The 15244-nt window shown below is 48.9% G+C and overlaps 1 protein-coding gene across 1 annotated transcript in view; it reads right to left on the bottom strand.

Moving 5' to 3' along the window:
• Positions 1 to 2834: 2834 nt before the first annotated feature.
• Positions 2835 to 15244, bottom strand: part of WISP1 (WNT1 inducible signaling pathway protein 1) — a 34372-nt gene continuing 21962 nt past the window's right edge. Inside the window, exons 3-5 of the mRNA XM_006830845.1 lie at positions 8100 to 8363; positions 3794 to 3987; positions 2835 to 3134 (exon numbers count right to left, since the gene is read on the bottom strand). Coding sequence (XP_006830908.1) covers positions 2835 to 3134; positions 3794 to 3987; positions 8100 to 8363 — 758 coding nt within the window. The remainder of the gene's footprint in view (positions 3135 to 3793; positions 3988 to 8099; positions 8364 to 15244) is intronic.

Below are 15244 nucleotides of genomic sequence, written 5' to 3'. Positions count from 1 at the left end.
TCAGCCTCCCAAATGGAAATGCACATTGAGGAAGATCTAGCTCTTGGCTTTTTACTGAATTTCAAATCAGCCTAGCTAAATTCTGTTGTTGTTAGCACCTTCAAGTCAGTTCTGATTCAGGATTTCAGAGGAGAGGCTGGTGAGTTCGAACCATCTACCTCAAGGGACTTAACTTACAGCACCACATCAGGACTCCAGTTAACATCAAGTCTTCTTAATTTGTAGATGGTGGGTGTTTTCAGACTAAGGAACTCCAAGACCCACACAGAATTCCAGAAGGAATCATTCATGGACTAAGTTCTCTACTCAGGAATCCCTTGTGTGTGTGTGTGTGTGTGTGTGTGTGTGTGTGTGTGTTTAAATATGCATCTCTTTAAATAGTCTTTTTCTATGGCACTTAAAATAAAATTTAGATGATAAAAATTAAACATTGGAGGAAGAGAGCTTATGAATAAAGCTAGGAACACCTACCAATTTCACTTGATTATCACAACACACTGAGCACTGCTGTATGCGTTGTACTGGATTGGACTTTTGGGAGGGTCCAGTAAAGGGGACATGTTTCCAGTCCTTTCCTGTTTATGAATTCCTCTGCTCACTGAAGATAATTCCCTCAAAAATAGCTGCACCTCACTCCATCATCAGCCATGGGTAAACAAAGTCCTATAAATTCACAGAGGAAGCTGGTTCCAGTTTGAAGTCAGAGATGGATTGTTGGGCATGTGGATCTCTATCTATCCCATATTTTTTTGGATGCTCAATCATCTACTTATGTGGAAGTCACACTCTCTTCTATTGGTGAAAGGAACTAGAGAGATGGTAATAAGAGTGAACCGTGAGTGTGAGACGTCACGTATTCCAGTATGTTCTGCTCTGACATGCCTGGAAGCTCTAAAAGTATAAGGGGAAAACCTGGGCTTGGAAGTCAGCTTCACTTGAATTTCAGTCCTGACTTCCTACTTGCCAGCTGGGTGATTCTGTAGAGTGTCTTTACCTCTCTGAGCTTCTGACTCACATTATAAGAGTAGAAATGTTGTTGTTGTTGTTAAGTACCGTGGAGTTGATTCCAACTCATAGTGACCCTGCACAGGGTTTCTGAGGCTGTAAATCTTTACAGGAACAGAAAGTCTCATCTTTCTCCCACGGAATAGCTGGTAGTTTTGAACTGCCGACCTTGAGGTTAGCAGCCCGATTCGTAACCACTATGCTACCAGAGCTCCCTGTTAAGTGCCATCAAATCAATTTTGACTCTGTATAAAGTTTCTGAGAGGCAACTGGTAGAATTGAACCACCAAACTTGTAGTTCAAACTGACCTTGTGGTCCAGTACTTATGGAAAAATTCACTGAGATTCAAGGAATAAAGAGCTAGGAGAACAATGTCTGGCACAGAGAATATGCTTAATAAAATAATTATAACAGCGAATATTTAGATTTTACTAATAAAATAAATACTAGCTTAATCTCCATTTCTGTAGACCCCTGGAGGCACAGTGGTTAAAGCACTTGGCTGCCACCAAAAAATCAGCAGTTCAAACCTACCAGCTGCTGTGTGAGAGAATGATGAAGCCATCTGTTCCCATAAAGATCTGTGGTCTCATTAACCTTAGAGAGCAATTCTACCTTGTCCTCTACGGTCCCAATGATTTGGAAACCACTCAGTGGGTTTGGTTGGGTTTTGGTTTTGTTTTTAGCTTCAAATCCTTGTTAAATATATTTCTGGTTTTAAGCCAACCCATCGTTACACCAGGACAGGACATTGGGTTGTTCTGGTCATTAGACCCAAAGGCCATGATATGGGCGCAGGGACATTTGTGCTCCTGCAGCTCCTGATCTCACTCCAGGCCATGAGACATGGAGAGACTTCTTGTTGGGTCCGCCCTAACCTGGACCCATCTCCATCATTTCAGGTGGGTCTGGCTTAGACATCAGCTGGGTGCCCCCACATCTCTGTTAGAGTAAAGAAATGTCCCCAGGGTGCAACAAAGCTATCTAAGGCTTCCAACAACTCCCAGGAGCTGTCCAGTAGGGAGAGGGCCTGGATACCAGAAGAGCCTGTCCTATGGATGGATGTCCATCAGTTAGCAGTGGACTTGAACTGAGGTCCCTGGCTCCTCCAGGAATACCAACTGGGGGCTGTTCCCATAATCAAGGACAGACTTTATCAAGTCTCCCTTCTGACTGGGATGAACCCAGTTTCTACCCTTCACAACCCTCAACAATCCCTGGGTTAATGGACACAACGTTCCACTGAGAAACAAAGCAAACACATTCACCTGTCTCGAGAAATGTTTGGTGACCTTGGGGTGCATAAATCTTTGGCATCACTGATACTTTTGGTGTGTTGTGGTCAGAACAGCCTATTGGGTTATCAATCAGCAGGACCCAAATAATGGACCCAAATAGTAGACCATCCCATTGGTCCTTCTGAGTGAACCCAAAGAGGTTATGGTTTGACATCTAAAGAGGAAATTCATGATAGTGGATGTCTAGCTGCTTCTTCTGACTGGCACTCGCGCAAGATCAGCAGGACTTCCAGTAGCTTCGGTCAATGGAGCAGACCCAGGGGTTGCCCTAAGTCTGTGAGACATTTTCTTGAGAGCAGTCATGGAAGGCTGCCAAGGAGAGACCCAGAGTCTGGGCCTGAGGAGCACCATCACGGGCCATTTGGGTGATTGGAGATGGAAAAAGGATCAAAGGATTAGGATCAAAGTCATTAGAGGTCAGTGGGAAGTGGATAAAAGAAGGTGCAGTTGTGAAAAAAGGTTTTGGCCACTACAGTCTGGCTGCTTTGCAAGCTCTGAGCCAGACCCTGAGCCCCTGGTTGTAAACCTGCTTAATTGGCGATTTCTGAGAAGTCGGGGTAGGCTTCCAAGTCCTCAAAGATATCATTGGGGTTCCTGCAGCTCAAGTTGCAGAAGCAAGCGTTGATCCATAGGACCTGGCGGGAGAAGCCAGGCCCATCAGAACACTGGAAGGAGACGTCGATGGTCTTGGATTTGTAGGGGATACAGCACCTGTTATCTGTGCAGACCCCGCAGTACTTGGGCCTGTAGGAGCGTGTACTGATGCAGCCTCCAAGGGTGAAGTTCATGGGCGCCTCTGGCTGGTATACAGCCAGACACTTCTTCCCTACCTGCAGGAGAGGTAAGGGGCTTTCAGTTAAGATGCTCCAGGACCCTCATTGTGAGTCACTCCCTTCTCCCCTCCAATCCCCCAATTCTTCCTCTTGCCTGAACCATGTGGGAACACCCTTCTGGACTTTTGGATTCCTGGCATGTTTAAGCAAGGAAGGATCTTCATTAGCACAGGGAGACCTGTCCATAGTATTGAGGGGCAAACTGAGGAATTGTTACAGCTTGGTCGTATCTCACAGTCTGGAGGGTTCGTTCTCTTCTGCTTTGCTGCCATGTCGATGCCAAGCCATCCATCGGGGTCACTGGAGTGCCTTCAGTCAACCCTGTCTCCCCCCACTCCCACCCCACACCCAGAATCAGCGGGACTTCAGGACCGGGGACCTGCTTTACCTAAACCTCTTACCCTCAGCCTCTATCACAGGGCTTACCAACAGGATGGGCACTGCTGGAAACCATCTGGGCTCTGGGTCCCTTAGCTCCTTTGTGAATCTTTGGAGGCTCTCTCTGCCTTGAGAGCTCCCACTGCGTGGAATTTACAATGCCCCCACCCCATGACACACGCTGTTCTCAGGAGTTGGGTGCAATTGTTCCCATTTTACAAATGGCCCCCGTCAGGAAGCTGAGGAGCCGGGACTCAAAGCCAGGTTGGTCAACGCACCTTGATGTGCGGACGGATATCTACTTCGCATGGACGCAGGTTGCAGAGGCGGGTCTCCTGCTCAGGCCAGCACCGGGCGTTGGCATTGGAGATCCGCGTAGAGATGCCCAGGCCGCAGCTGCTGGAACAGGGACTCCAGGCACTCGTAAAAGCTACGCAGTTCCTGTGCCATGGCTCCACCTCTGCCGCAGCCACTGCGGGGAGGAGAAATTCCCCATGAGTCTCCAGACCTGTACTGTTACCACACGAAGAGATAGGGTCCCCAGAACTCAGAAAACAGGTACTGTGACAATCAATCCAGCCCAGCATCCTGGGTTCCCAAGGAGAAGAGGACATCTTCTGAACTCCATGTATGTTTCTGACCAAGCATGGATGGAGAGAAGGATGATGATCGTTACAGACAAGTGGTCCTGAGTCAAATCCTGTTCTACCCTGTACAAGCTGTGTGATCTTAGATAACTCGTCCTCTCTGAACCTCAACTTCCTTGGCTGTTGTTGGTGGTGATTGTGTGCTGTCGAATCAGTTCTGACTCATAGCCACCCTGTATAGGGTTTCCAAGGAGCTGCTGGTGGGTTTGAACTGCTAGCCTTTAATTTAGCGGTCTAGTACTTATCCTGCAGCACTATACCAGGACCCCCGGTGCAGAATAAAAGGTTAAAAAAGGCGGTGTTTTGCCTTTTTAACAACTGGGGATCCAGTTGTTTAGGGAAGTTCTAAGGCACGTGTCTACCTCCCCGTCACTAACATTTCATTCAGTACCTGCTGAAGACACGGAGACTGAGGGGACACACAGCTGTCAGAGCCGGGTGTCTTGGGTTAAAAACTTAGAACTTCCAATTACTAGTGGTGGAAATTCCCATGAGTGAGTGCACACCTAGTGCCTCAGCTTCTCACCCACAAATGGGCATGACAGTAGCTCAAGGCTCTGATCCAGAGACACCGGGTCTACACAGGTGACTGTGTGCAGGCTGCGTCTGGCCCCCTCCCCAGTAAACATGAGTTTGCAGGATGACCTATTAGCTCCTGAACGGTACTGTGATTGTGTGCATCCCCAGCATTGAGGGTTTTCTGTCCCAGGGACTCCAGAAAATGGAAATACAAGCCAGTTAGACAGCGATGAGGCAGGTGGGCAGCCAGGAACACGGGGGAGGGAGGGAGGCAAGGAGAAAGGGGAAGAGGCCCAAAGAAAGGTAGAGAGAGACATACCAGAGTAAGACCCCAAGTGGAGACCAGATACCACACACGGATTGTACACAAACTACACACATACCACTCATACACCATACAACCAACACCCACAGCACACAACACCCACAGCACACACACAATCAACGCATACACCACACACACTATACACAGCACACACACACACCATTCAAACAACACACAGTACACACACACAACACTCCCATCACACACACACCACATACCACATATACACCATACAAACAACACACATTACACACACAGTACAACACACAGATAACACACACAACACACTACACACATACACAGCACACAACACACATACAGCACATGAAACACACACCATACAAGCAACACACATTATACACAACACAACACACACTACACACACATACACAGCACTCACAGCACACACACAAGGAACACACGTATACTACACACAAAACCACAATATACAGCACACACATACCATACAACACATGGCCAATTAGCACACACAATACAACATACAACACACACAGCATACACAACACAATACACACATGAGGAATGGGGAGGAAGGAAGACTTGGAGCTGGAGGGGAGAAAAGACAGATGGAAGAGCAGAGGAAAGATGGCGAAAACAGGAATGGTAAGAAGAAAGAGGGAGAGAAGGGGAGGGCAAGACAGATGATGGAAGGATGAGGGGGGGGATGGAGGGACAGTAATGAGCAAAATCTGTCAGGATCCCAAGGAGAAAGAGACATGGGTCAGCGCTCTGTACCACGCTGCCCCAAGTCAGAGGTGCACTGGGAACCCTGATGAATGAACAAGTAACTGACTGACTGACTGACTGACTGACTGACTGACTGAAGGAATGAATGAATGAATGAGTACAAGGGGGAGGTGAGAAAGAGAAGGAAGAGGGGAAGAGTCCCTGGGACAGAGGAGGGGACAGAGGAGGGCTCCCAGGATCAAGGAGCAGAGCTGAGCCAGCTACAAAGGGGAGTCCGGGGTTTGAGTGAGCTCAGAGCTAAAAGAGGAGAGGATAAAGGGCTTGGGTTTCTGGGTCACCTCACTTGGCAGTAACTCTGTATGTGCTGGGTCAGAACGAGGTCACTGGGCCATGCACAATGGGCAGGTGGGCCTGCATTTCCCCGTGACCTTTGTGTGGCCCTGTCCAGGGTCCTTGTGTCCCCAGAGAACATCTGGAGACATTTTGGGTTTTCAAAACTGAGGGCGGGTGCTACTGGCTGTAGTGGGTTGAGGCCGGGGATGGGGTTAGACACCCTCCAATGCACAGGACAGACCCACAATAAAGAGTCATCCAGTTTGACCGTAAATCATGCTGAGGATGAGACAGCCTGTTCTACTTAGCCTCCCAGAGCAATCACCACCTCTATTTAAAGATAAAGCTACCAGTACCATAAGGAGCTCTTAGTGGTTATGAGTCATTCTGTTAACCTCAAGGTCAGCAGTTCGAAACTACCAGCTGTTGTAAGGGAGAAATATGAGGCTTTCTGCTTCCGTAAAGATTGACAGCCTCAGAAACCCTATATAGGCTTGCTATGAGTCAAAACCAACTCCACAGCACATAATCACCACCAGTACTGTTGTTGTTGTTGTTATGTGCCATGGAGTTGGTTCTGACTCATAGCAACCCTGCACAGGGCTTCTGAGGCTGTAAGTCTTTACGGAAGCAGAAAGCGTCATCTTTCTCCTGCGGAACAGCTGGTGGTTTTGAACTGCTGACTGTGAGATTAGCAGCCCGATTCATAACCACTACGCTACCAGAGCTCCTTACTGTAGGACCCCAAATTGCCATTTCTTCACATCTCCCTGTTAGAAATATTCTCTATGGTTTCAGACACTTTCTCTTGACTTTCCTCTAACACCTGCTCCTCCTTCTCTCTGCCTTCTCAGACCTGTCTGCATATGATCCCTAGATCAGCCCAGCCACTTTCTCAGAAGCTCTGGACTAAGGATTCACTGAACTCACTCCCTGCCCCATTATACTCCTTCAATGCAGCCTCCACGGAACTCTTCTCTGGGTGATGCAGAGACAGGGAAACTGGCTACAAACTCACCTGCCTCAAAGGAAGCCATGGTCCTTATCCCAGAAATGCTCCTTCCCTTGTATTCTATCTTATGTGAGTATGAACTCAGGGGGTAGCCATCCATTCTCCCTGCCCTTCATCTCAAGGTGCTGACACCTTCAGTCTTATCTGTGAACAGTCCTGTGTACCGGGCCCTTCCTCAGTCACCGCTTCTACACCCACTGCCCTAGTGCAGGTTCTCATTAGTTGGGTGGGTGGATGGGTAGATGGATGGATGGATGATGGGTTGATGATGGATGGATGATGGCTGGGTGGATGGGTGGGTGGATGGATGTATGGAAAATGGAAGGGTGGATGAATGATGGATAAATAGATGGCTAGGTGGATGGAGGGCTCTATTCATCTATCTGCCCATCCATTCACCCATGCGTCTTTCTATCCATTCACCTACCCACCCACCCTTCCGTTTATCCATCCATTCACACTCCTTCCACCACCCCATCCTTTCACCCACCCACCCTTCCTTCCTTCCATCCATCCACCTATCCATCTATCTAACTTAGAATGAACTATGCTCCAGGTAAGCAGTTCTGAAACACACAGACTGTCTCTCTTCCCTTCCTCTTACCTAGCTCACAGTCTCACCTGCTCAGCATCCTCCATAGTCAAGGGAAACCCCCAGACATCAAGAGGTCTATACTCAGCTCTTGGGTCCTGCACCAGCTGCTTCTGTCTTCCCTGGGTCCCTCACATCCATTTTTCCCTCCACCCCTCCCCCTCACCTCTTCCAGTAGACTGGCACCGGATTGCATTTGTAGGCTTTGCTCTTTACAGACGAGTCCTCGGTTTAGGTTCAGAGGATCCCATATATCAACAGAACGGATGCTATTGTTCCCATTTAGCAGTTAGGAATATGGGGCCCCAGAGGAGTGACTCCTAACTCCTAATCTCACATAGGTATTTAAGTGGTGTGGGGGATGGAACCCAGGGCTCCGTCAATCAGAGTTCCCGGCATGGCTGCAGCTGGATTCAATGGTTACTTGGCAACAGCCCTCAGGACCCACCGGCAGAGTCCGTGTCGCGTGGCGCCGTCTTGCGTGGCTTCCTGGTGTCCTGGTCATCACACATCCACTGCTGGCAGCAACTGCCGGGTACGCGCACCAGCCGGGGGCGGCGGCACCAGAGGCGCGGGGGACGCGCACGCAGGCACAGCGGCGTGCAGCCCAGGGCGCCGTCAATGCACGTGCAGTTGTACTTGCAGTTGACTTGAAAGGACTGGCCATTGTCATAGCGCACGCCGTCCAGCACGCAGCCCACTCCAACCACCTCTGCAAACATAGGCCACCACAACATTGTCAGGCCCAGTGGGAATAGCCTGGGTCATGTGCAAGGCAATCCCTACAGCATCCTCCCAAACCTCTGGACCACTAGAACCCCCTAGGAACCGCTCCCAACTTGGGAACCCACATTAAACAAGGGCAAGGCAGGGAGGTTTGACAGGGTGTTGTGAGGCCAGTCTAGGGTCCCATTATTACTTTGGTTGCCTCTGTTTGAAGGAGACCTAGTGGTGCAGTGATTAAGAGCTGCTAACCAGGAAGGATGGCAGTTTGAATCCATTAGCCAAGGCAAAAATGTGGAGATCACTTCCTGAAGATTTCAGAATGGGGCACTTCTCATCTGTCTTATAGGGCTGCTGTGAGGCAGAATCAACTGGACAACACTGGTTTCTTACCACCCATCGAATGACATCCAAGCCAGCTGCTGGTCTGGCACCCTGAGCATGGGGACCTGGGCTACTTGTTCCCTGAAGTCCCCCCAGCACCCAGCACAAAGGCTGACCCTGATGAGCCTTGCCAGAGGACTCACCACTCAGGAGGAATCCTGTCAAACGTGTCAGAACACTTTGATACGTGGGTTCCATTCATTAATCACATGTGTGTAGAGTGTTACAGACCCTGGGGATTCCAGAGTGAACAGAAGATCAAAGCCTTCCTGGAGCTTATAGAAATGGCCCAGTGGTTAAGCACTGGACTGCTAACCTCAAGGTTGGTTGTCTGAACCCACCAGCCGCTCTGTGGGAGCAAGATGAGGCAGTCTTATCCTGTCCTATAAGGTGTATATGAGTCTGAAGCCACTCTATATAAAGAGCTTAGAGCTTTCACTCTGGTGGAGACAGAGAACTAACAAATGATTTAAGACAATCATAAAAGTCACACAGATGGTGACAAGTATCAGAGAGAAACGTGAAGCAGGGAGAGAAATCAGGAGGGTGGAGGGGGCAGTTGCAAATTTAAATACATGGTCAGGAAAGACCTCGTTGATTTGATGCTGCAGCAAAGACCAGAAGGGTGAGGAAGTGAGCCACCAGGTGATGAGGGGGCACGGGGAGCAATTGGAGGAACCAGGAGGTGGGATGGAGTGGAGAGTGGAGGGAAGGGCCTAGGAGGTGAGGTCTGAGCAGGCTTCCCTGTAGGCACAGAAAGATGGAAAGTTGTTAAGAGTCCAGATCTGGGCCTAGCACACAGTGTGTGCTCTGAGAGTAACTGTTGAATGAAGAATGTGATTGTGGTTCACAAGAACACAGCCCTGCTGATTGAACTCTGACTGATCAGAGTCCACAGCAGCAGCAGAAGGGTGCCAGAGGAAGCCAGGTGAGAGCTGGTAGTGGCTGAGACCAGGAAGGACCAATATCACCAGGTTGTAGGCATATCTGGGAGGAAGAATCTCCAGGACTCTGACACCTCGGATGTGCAGTAGAGAGAAGGAGAGGAGTCAGGGAGACCCTGAAGAAAGGATGCTCCCTGTCCTGAAAGAGCAGGCTGGGAGCTTCATGAAACATGGTAAATTTGAGATGCCTGCTTGGTGTCGGAGTGACATGCGGAATTGGTTGCTTAGACCTAGAGTTTCAGGGAGATCTGGAGGGCTGCTGGGCCAGGCCAGAGCTCCCATCCTTGATGTCTGAGGACAGCACTTGCAAATTCAAGCAGAGGCCCTGGGCAGCAAGAGCTCCATCTAGAGGACGGGAGGTTTGGATTCAATCATTTTCCTGGAAGAATTCCATCCTGTCTCCCACGTTGCCCTGGATGTAGGGGAGTAAAGGAGTTCTGGTGTGGTGTTGAAGGATCAGCATTGGACTATGAAGTACAAGGTTGGCGCTTTTTTATACCAGGAGCTCCTCACATAGAAACCCTATACAGAATCACAATGGGTCAGAAATGACTCAATGGCACTTAATAACAACAAAGAAAGTGATGGGACCCCAGGTAGTACAATGATTAAACCAAAAGGTTAGTGATTCTGAACCCCACCATCAACTCCAAGGGTAAAAAGATGTAGCAACCTGTTCCTGTAAAGACTGTCATTGTTGAGTGCCATTAGGTCAGTTCTGACTCATAGTGACCCTGTGTAGGGTGGCCAAGGAGCAGCTGGTGAGCTTGAACCACCCACCTTGCTGTTCAAGCCAACTTTGCAGTCCAGCGCATTAACTTGAAGAGCCACACCAGGTCTCCACAGGGTAGGAAACCCTATGGGGCAGTTTGACTGTGTCTGTGAGTCGGCATTGACTCGACGGCACACAGCAACAATTGGGAGAGTTTCCAAAGTGCTGCCTCTGGGGCTGGGTTTGCTCAGCTGTGGGTCATGCATTACTGCATCCTCATTTCACACTGTAAGGAAACACTGGAGTCCCTGGGTGGTGAAAATGGTTAGTGTGCTGGAGGTTGGAGGTTCAAGTCCAGCCAGAGGTTCCTCAGAAGAAAGGCCTGGCAATCTATGTCGGAAGAGTCAGCCACTGGAAACTCAATGGTGGTGGTGGTGGTGATGTACCATGGAGTCGGTTCTGACTCACAGCAACCCTGTACAGGGTTTCCGAGGCTGTAAATCTTTACAGGAGCAGAAAGTCTCATCTTTCTTCCATGGAACAGCTGGTAGTTTCGAACTGCCGACCTGGAGGTTAGCAGCCAGACTCGTAACCACTATGCTACCAGTATGGGACACAGTGTTATTCTGACACGCCTGGGTCACTGTGAGTCAGAGTGCATTTGTACCAGGCACCATCTCATAGGTCATTTCCCTCATTTCTCCCAGTGCCTCCAGGAAAGAGTAGCATTTTCTTTGATTTACAGATGGGAACACTCAAGAGATATCAGGTTCAGCTGGTGAGCAATAGAGCTGGGACTGAAATCCTGGGGGCTCAACTCCTCAGTTTCTGTAGCCCACCTCTTCCCACTAGACACCATAGACCTGCTGCAGTCCAGTGTAGGCCAATTCCTAACAGCCCGCAAAGGAGCGGAAGGGAAATAAGGGGAGGAGATTCATCTTTGAATGTGATTCATCCTCACTGACTGTGACCTCTCACTCCAGGAAGAATATGTGTGTGTGCGTGTGAGCAAGTGAGCATGTGTGTGTGTGTGTGCGTGTGTATGTGTGAGTGTGTGTGAGAGCTTGTGCATATGTGTATGTCTGTGTGTGACAGAGAGAGAGAGAATGTGTATGAGGGGGTTTCAAAAGTTTGTGGAAAATTCCACCATCTTTTAGTTCCATTTTCCATGAACTTTTTGAGTCCCACTCCCATGTGTGTGTCAGTATGAGTATGTGTGTGGTGTAAGTATGTACGTGTGATTATGTGTGTATGTATTTGCAATGTTGTGTACATGTGTGTGTGTGTAAGGGTTTACGTATGTGTGCCCAGATGTGCGTGTATTTGGAGGGAGGCGTGGGATCCCTGGCATGGGAGCTTGGATGAATAAGTCAATGTTGGGTGCCTGGGAGTTCCTCCAAGTGGTCCTCAGCTCTACTTGCACAGTGTGGCAGCTTGGGAGTGGGGACTTTAACACTCCTGATGACTGAGATGTACCCCAGAACATGTGCTGACACCCAGGTCTCAGAATGTCTCTTTGTTCTCCTCAGGGGAATGCAGGGTACAACCAAGGCTAGGAACCTCTGCGTCCCCTGTCTTCCTGGAGGCTTAGGCATAGTGATGACCGGCTGACCCACCGAAAGCTCGAGAGAGAGCAGGGGTTCTGTGATGGCCAGAGGGCATGGAGGTCCCTGTACTGTGGAGCTCCTAGATCCAGGGGAAGATTGATGCCAGGACACATGAAGTTCTCCAAGGAATTCTGGGTCTACAGATGCTGAAAGGAGACAAACACATTTCCCCAGAGCTGACAGGCAGTTTAGAAAGCCTCCCCTAGAACCGGCCCTCTGAATATGGACTTTAAGCCTCCTAAACTCTGAAAGAGTAAATTTCTGTTTGTTAAAAACCACCGCTTGGTGGTATTTCTGTTTTAGGAGGATTACGATTGTTGTGCGCCATCAAATCTGTTATAACTCATAGTGACCTGTATAGGGTTGCTGAGGCTATAAATCTGTATGGGAGCAGAAAGCGTTGTCTTTCTCCCATGGAGCAGCTGGTTGATTTGAACTGATGACCGTGCAGTTAACAGTCCAACAAGTAACACACTATGTTATCAGGCCTCCCTATAGCAGCACTAGATAATAAAGACACTATGTATCAGGAGTCCCTGGGTGTGCAAAGGGTTAACTGGCTTAGCTGACAACTGAAAGGTTGGAGGTTCAAGTCCACCCAGAGGTGCTTCAGAAGAAAGGCCTGGCCATCAGCTTCCAAAAATTCAGCGGTTGGAACCTCTACAGAGCATCATTCTGTGACACACATGGCAGCGCCCTGAGCTGGGGTCAAGTTACCAGGCACTTGACATTCAACCACCAGAGGTGAGCCTTACTGGTCCCATTGTTAGCTGATGATGCAACAGACTTTAAAGGCTGCCTATTTCTGGAGTCCTGGTGTGGCGCTGTGGGTTAATGTGTCAGACAGCAAAGCCGTTTGAATTGCAAGGTCAGCAGTTCAAGGTTACCAGCTGCTCCTTGGAAACCCTATAGAGGGTCACTATGGGTTGGAACTGACTCGATGGCACTTCACAACAATAACATTCCTGATAGGAATCCTGGTGTGATGCTGTGGGTTAATGTGCTAGACTGCATAGCTGTTTGAACTGCAAAGTTTGCAGTTCAAGCTCACCAGCTTCTCCTTGGAAACCGTATACAGGGTCACTATGGGTCAGAATTGACTCGACGACACTTCACAACAACAATTTCTGGTAAGTGGTGGTGTGGGAATTCACACGCAGGCGGGGTAGCTCCAAACACCACACATGAGCTACTACCCCCTTGTGCCAGCCTGCGTGGGGTGGGCAAGGGCTAAAACTAGACCCTTCCCCTCATTCCAAGTTGACTTTGAACCTTTCCCACGGGAAAGCTAAAGCAAAAAGCAAGAGCCGCACACGGGTTTGGTTTTGTCATGCTCCTTAAAGTAATGTGTCCATGGTCACGTAGCTCACAAGTAGCAGAGCTGGGCTTTAAACCCAAGTCTAGCTGCCTGGAAATTTGAGGATCCTTCCTCCAGACCACACTGCCAGCCAGGCTAACCCAACTGGTTTCACTGCCAGGAGTCCATGCAGCCGAAATAGCCCAGCAGTGAACTCTGAGCATTCTTTGCCCGTTTAGTTTGGCCCGCAGGGATTTTTCAGAGGATTTTTTCATTGTGTTGGCAGCATTTGTAAATCGAGTACAAATCTGACCTTCTGGATTCTCTTGAAACTAGCAAGTTGACCAAGTTGACCTTCTCCTGGGAACAGTGGGTTAGGGGTCATCCATCGGAGTGGTCCCCAGTAGCCAAAGCTTCATTCACCACCTGGCTGTGATCTGCACCATCTTCCCTCTGACCTCTTGCTGCTAGTGCTGTGTCCTCTCCAAGTTACATGCAAACCTCCAAGGACAGAGGTGGCCTGCCCTGACTGACCCTATGCTAAGAGGTTGTCCATTAGAAAGAAGCCCTGGTGGTACAATGGTTAAGAGCTCAGCTGCTAATCTTTGGTCAGTGGTTCAAATCCACCAGCTTCTCCATGGGAGAAAGATGTGGTTGTTTGCTTCTGTAACCCTATGGGATAGTTCTACTCTCTCCTATAAGACTGTTATGGGTTGGAATCAACTCCACAGGATTGGGTTTGTTTAGGTTTTTTTTTTTTTTGGGGGGGGGGGTTTCACTAGATGAACTTTTCTCTTTTCTCTCTAGTTTACAGTTAGCTTCTTCCCTATTGCCTTCAGGCCCCGGGGAATTCTGTTTGCTTGCTGAGAGTCTCATGAACTTGGACACTATGGCAGCATTTTAGAAAACATGCTGAGTAGAACGCTCATGTAGCATGTGTGCATGTGTGCAATGTGTGATGAGTATGTGGGTGGTGGCTCAGGTGAGTGAAAATTCACCTTGGCAAAAAGAACACACAAATAAAGCATTGTTCAACTGAGTTTACAAAGAAAAGACTCCTTCTGGTGGCCGCTTTTGGAGTTTGACAATGGCCCTGACCAGGTAAATGCTCTGAGATATCCCATAGTGTTTGTGAAACTGTATTTATTCCAGCATCTGCAAACCTAGGTCCTCGGGGATCCTTGGGTATGTGTAACACCTCTCAGACCACACGTGTATGTTTTTGTCTTATTTCTATACCCTTTACTTTCATCTCTTCCTGGTCTCTTCATTCACTCAATAAATATTTTCTAGTAGCAGGAAGACCAGGCATTTTTTCCTGGTGACACTGGATTACTAACCAAAATGTTGTTGGTTCAAATCCACTAGCTGCTCCGCAGGAGGAAGATGAGGCTGTGTGCTCTCTGTAAAGATTTACCATCTCCGACACCTGATCTGGGGTTGCTAAAAGTTGGAATCAACTGGATGGCAGTGGGTGGGTGGTTTAGGGGGAGGGCATGTGACTGGCAGTGCGTGTTGGCTGCCAGTCTCAGACTTAACAGCAGGAGAACCACCGGGAATCTCCCAAACAGTGTGGATTCTCCAGTCCCACCTCCAGAGGCTCTGGTCCAGTAAGTCTGTGGTGGGGCACAGGAATAGCATTGTATACCAACTCAGCAAGTAATTCCACACAGGTGATGCTGCAAGTTCTCTTAGAATGCACTGTTTGATGGGGCTAAAGTGGGTCTCAGTAAAGGAGGACAAGCACAAAAGTGGGTTGTTGTTGTTAAGTGCCGTTGAGTCGGTTCCGACCCATAGCGACCCTGTACAGGGTTTCCGAGGGTGTAAATGTTTACGGGAGTAGAAAGCCTCATCTTTCTCCCGCGGAGCGGCTGGTAGTTTCGAACCGCTGACCTTAAGGTTCGCAGCCCGATTCATAACCACTAC

The sequence above is a fragment of the Chrysochloris asiatica genome, unplaced genomic scaffold (genome assembly GCF_000296735.1).
Source record: "Chrysochloris asiatica unplaced genomic scaffold, ChrAsi1.0 scaffold00001, whole genome shotgun sequence".
NCBI lineage: Eukaryota > Metazoa > Chordata > Mammalia > Afrosoricida > Chrysochloridae > Chrysochloris > Chrysochloris asiatica.
This window is presented reverse-complemented; position numbering and strand designations above follow the sequence as displayed.